General features: G+C 51.7%; 1 protein-coding gene across 1 annotated transcript; it reads left to right on the forward strand.

Moving 5' to 3' along the window:
* The first annotated feature begins 544 nt into the window (after positions 1-544).
* Positions 545-2170, forward strand: LOC119345303. The gene is made up of 3 exons (XM_037615436.1): positions 545-1153; positions 1279-1353; positions 2061-2170. Exons 1-3 carry the CDS (start codon positions 831-833, stop codon positions 2065-2067), a joined length of 405 nt encoding a protein of 134 aa, XP_037471333.1. The 5' UTR covers positions 545-830; the 3' UTR covers positions 2068-2170.
* The last annotated feature ends 99 nt before the right edge of the window (positions 2171-2269 follow it).

Here is a 2269-nt window from a genome sequence, read left to right on the forward strand (position 1 = left end):
GCTGAGCAACATTTTCGCTGTTTGGGCGTCTTTCTGTAGTTTTTGCCTTTTGTTTTTGAGCGACTGTTGGTGATGCACTGTAATTTGCTGAAGGATACAGTTTTATCAGTTTTCATAATACCATTGTTACATTGGAGTCTAAAATGGAGCCTTCTCAGGGCGTGTGTATTCTCGACCGTCCGATAGCGTTTCCAAACGAATCCACGCCGTTAGATCTCAGATGGAACGACCAGGGCCGTCGGATCTTGAGTGATGTGACAACCAATGAATAGTGCCTGCCATTCCTCCCCCGTTCCACCACCCTCATGCACGATGACATGCGGCCGGGACCCGGGAGATGTGGGGCACGCCCGTCAGCGACTGCGGGGGTAAGCTGCGCCCGGTGCTGGTTGTTGCGTGATGGGCGTGCCACCGCGTGTTATTTTCGGTGCCCGCAGAGGGCATTTTTGGTATTTCGCATGTCGCACTCACGTGTCACTCAGTGGATGGATGGCCGGCGCGTAAAGGCGGGGACAGCGACCCATTGGTGGGAACCCTAGCCGCCTCTTCCTCGTTGCATTCCTTTCTCTGCCGCTCGCGTCGCGGTCGCCATCGAGGGCCTGCCGCCCCGCGTCGCCGCTTCCCTATCGAGCTAGCGCGTCACGCCGTTGGGAGGAGGCCAGGCAGAGCGACGGGAGGTGGCCAAGCGGAGCGAGACAGGGGGTTTGTCTCTTCCCCCTGACCCCCTCGTTTCTTTCTCTCTCCCTTGCATCTCTCTCCCGCTACCGCCGCCATCGCCATTGACCTCGCCAGCTGCTCCTCCCTCTAAATCTAACCCTAGATCCCCCTCTATGACGTCGCAGCCACCCATCCTCCTCCTGTCCCGGCTCTCCTCCTACCCGCATATCGGTTGCGCCGCTGCTCTCCCATCGATCTCGCGTGCCGCCATCACCAGGAGGAGTGAGTGGATTGAGGACCTGCCATTCTCGCCATTGCTTCCCCGTCGAGCTCGCGCATCACATCAACGGGAGGAGAGGCTGCCGCTGCTCTACCCAGAGGAGCGCGCTGTCGACAAGAGGAGTCAAGGCGGAGGTCGCCGCTCCACCGTCGCCACCAGCTATGCTCTGGGTGACGCTAACTGGTTCCAGTGGCTCGGCCCAGCCCTGCACCGCAGGTACACCTCCTCCATGTCCGAGACGTCCTTCCCTGGTGCCCCTCTTCCCCTCTTGCTCGTGCTTCTCCATGGGGTTCCCCTTTGTGGTGCTGACCATAGTGTGCCATCCCGGTGAGAGACGGCAGGAAGAATAGGAAGCGGGGAGGGAGGAAGGGAAGGAAGACGAGATCGTGGCCGGCACGCTGCGTCCATTCATCCAGGTTCGGTAACCTCCCCCTCTCTCTATCTTCCTCTCTCTAGCTCTCTTTCTCTTCGGTCATATTGCCCTCAACAGATTGTGTGATCTTAAAAATGCACATGTTTTTGGTTTATAACTTTTCTGCAATAGAAATACTCAACGGCAAATGATCATGTTTAAGAATGAAATATGTATCTCTGGGGATATATGCCTATGAACATGTAAAATATTAGTTTTGTGTATTGACCTCTCCTCATACTACAGTAGCTAGTTGATTCATGTATTAAAAGGGTAAATACAATGTCCAGTGGCCCTGGCAATTGTTGCGTAGAAACTTTCATTGGTAATGAACTGTAATTTGTCCAAATAATTATAGCAACGTTGTATTCAGTTTTTACTGGGTCCTGTACCAGCGATTCAATCTACTGTCAACTGGAAGCAGGGAGAGAAGTGGGGAGGAAGAGGAGATCGCGACCGGTGCACTATGTAACCCATAAGCGATTGTGATGGGAGAATTGTATCCCCAACATTGTCCTCCAATTCTGCATCTAATGTCGTTTGTTTCGTTGATATTTCTTTCATGATTGGCAAACCACTTTTGCTGTAGAGGATCTGTACATGCAAATTTTATTCATAGAGAACAAGCGTTGTTGTTTTTACTTTAGTGTATGCGCACATTCTCTTCACCTGATTGCAGTGCATGTTTGTCTGAATCCTGTTGCTTTGTAGGTACTGATTGGTGTCACGGCTAAGGTTGGCTGGGTGTTTTTTGGGTGTTCAGGTAACAAATCTGCTGTCTAACCTTTTCCTGGGTGTTTCTTGCAATTTCGTCGAAGTCCCATGTTTGTGTATGTCTAATTTATAGGAGGGGTCTGCCCTTGCATTGTGTAATACTATTTGTTATACAGATCTTTCTGAGTTAGCATACTCTGTTTTGA

The sequence above is a fragment of the Triticum dicoccoides genome, unplaced genomic scaffold (genome assembly GCF_002162155.2).
Source record: "Triticum dicoccoides isolate Atlit2015 ecotype Zavitan unplaced genomic scaffold, WEW_v2.0 scaffold223287, whole genome shotgun sequence".
Classification (NCBI taxonomy): Eukaryota; Viridiplantae; Streptophyta; class Magnoliopsida; order Poales; family Poaceae; genus Triticum; species Triticum dicoccoides.

Bases quoted from the DNA above. Each gene is read 5' to 3' on its own strand.
- LOC119345303 (XM_037615436.1), top strand. From the start codon at position 831: ATGACGTCGCAGCCACCCATCCTCCTCCTGTCCCGGCTCTCCTCCTAC. The intron at 1,154-1,278 runs GTACACCTCCTC...GAGAGACGGCAG, and splicing joins GGCCCAGCCCTGCACCGCAG to GAAGAATAGGAAGCGGGGAG.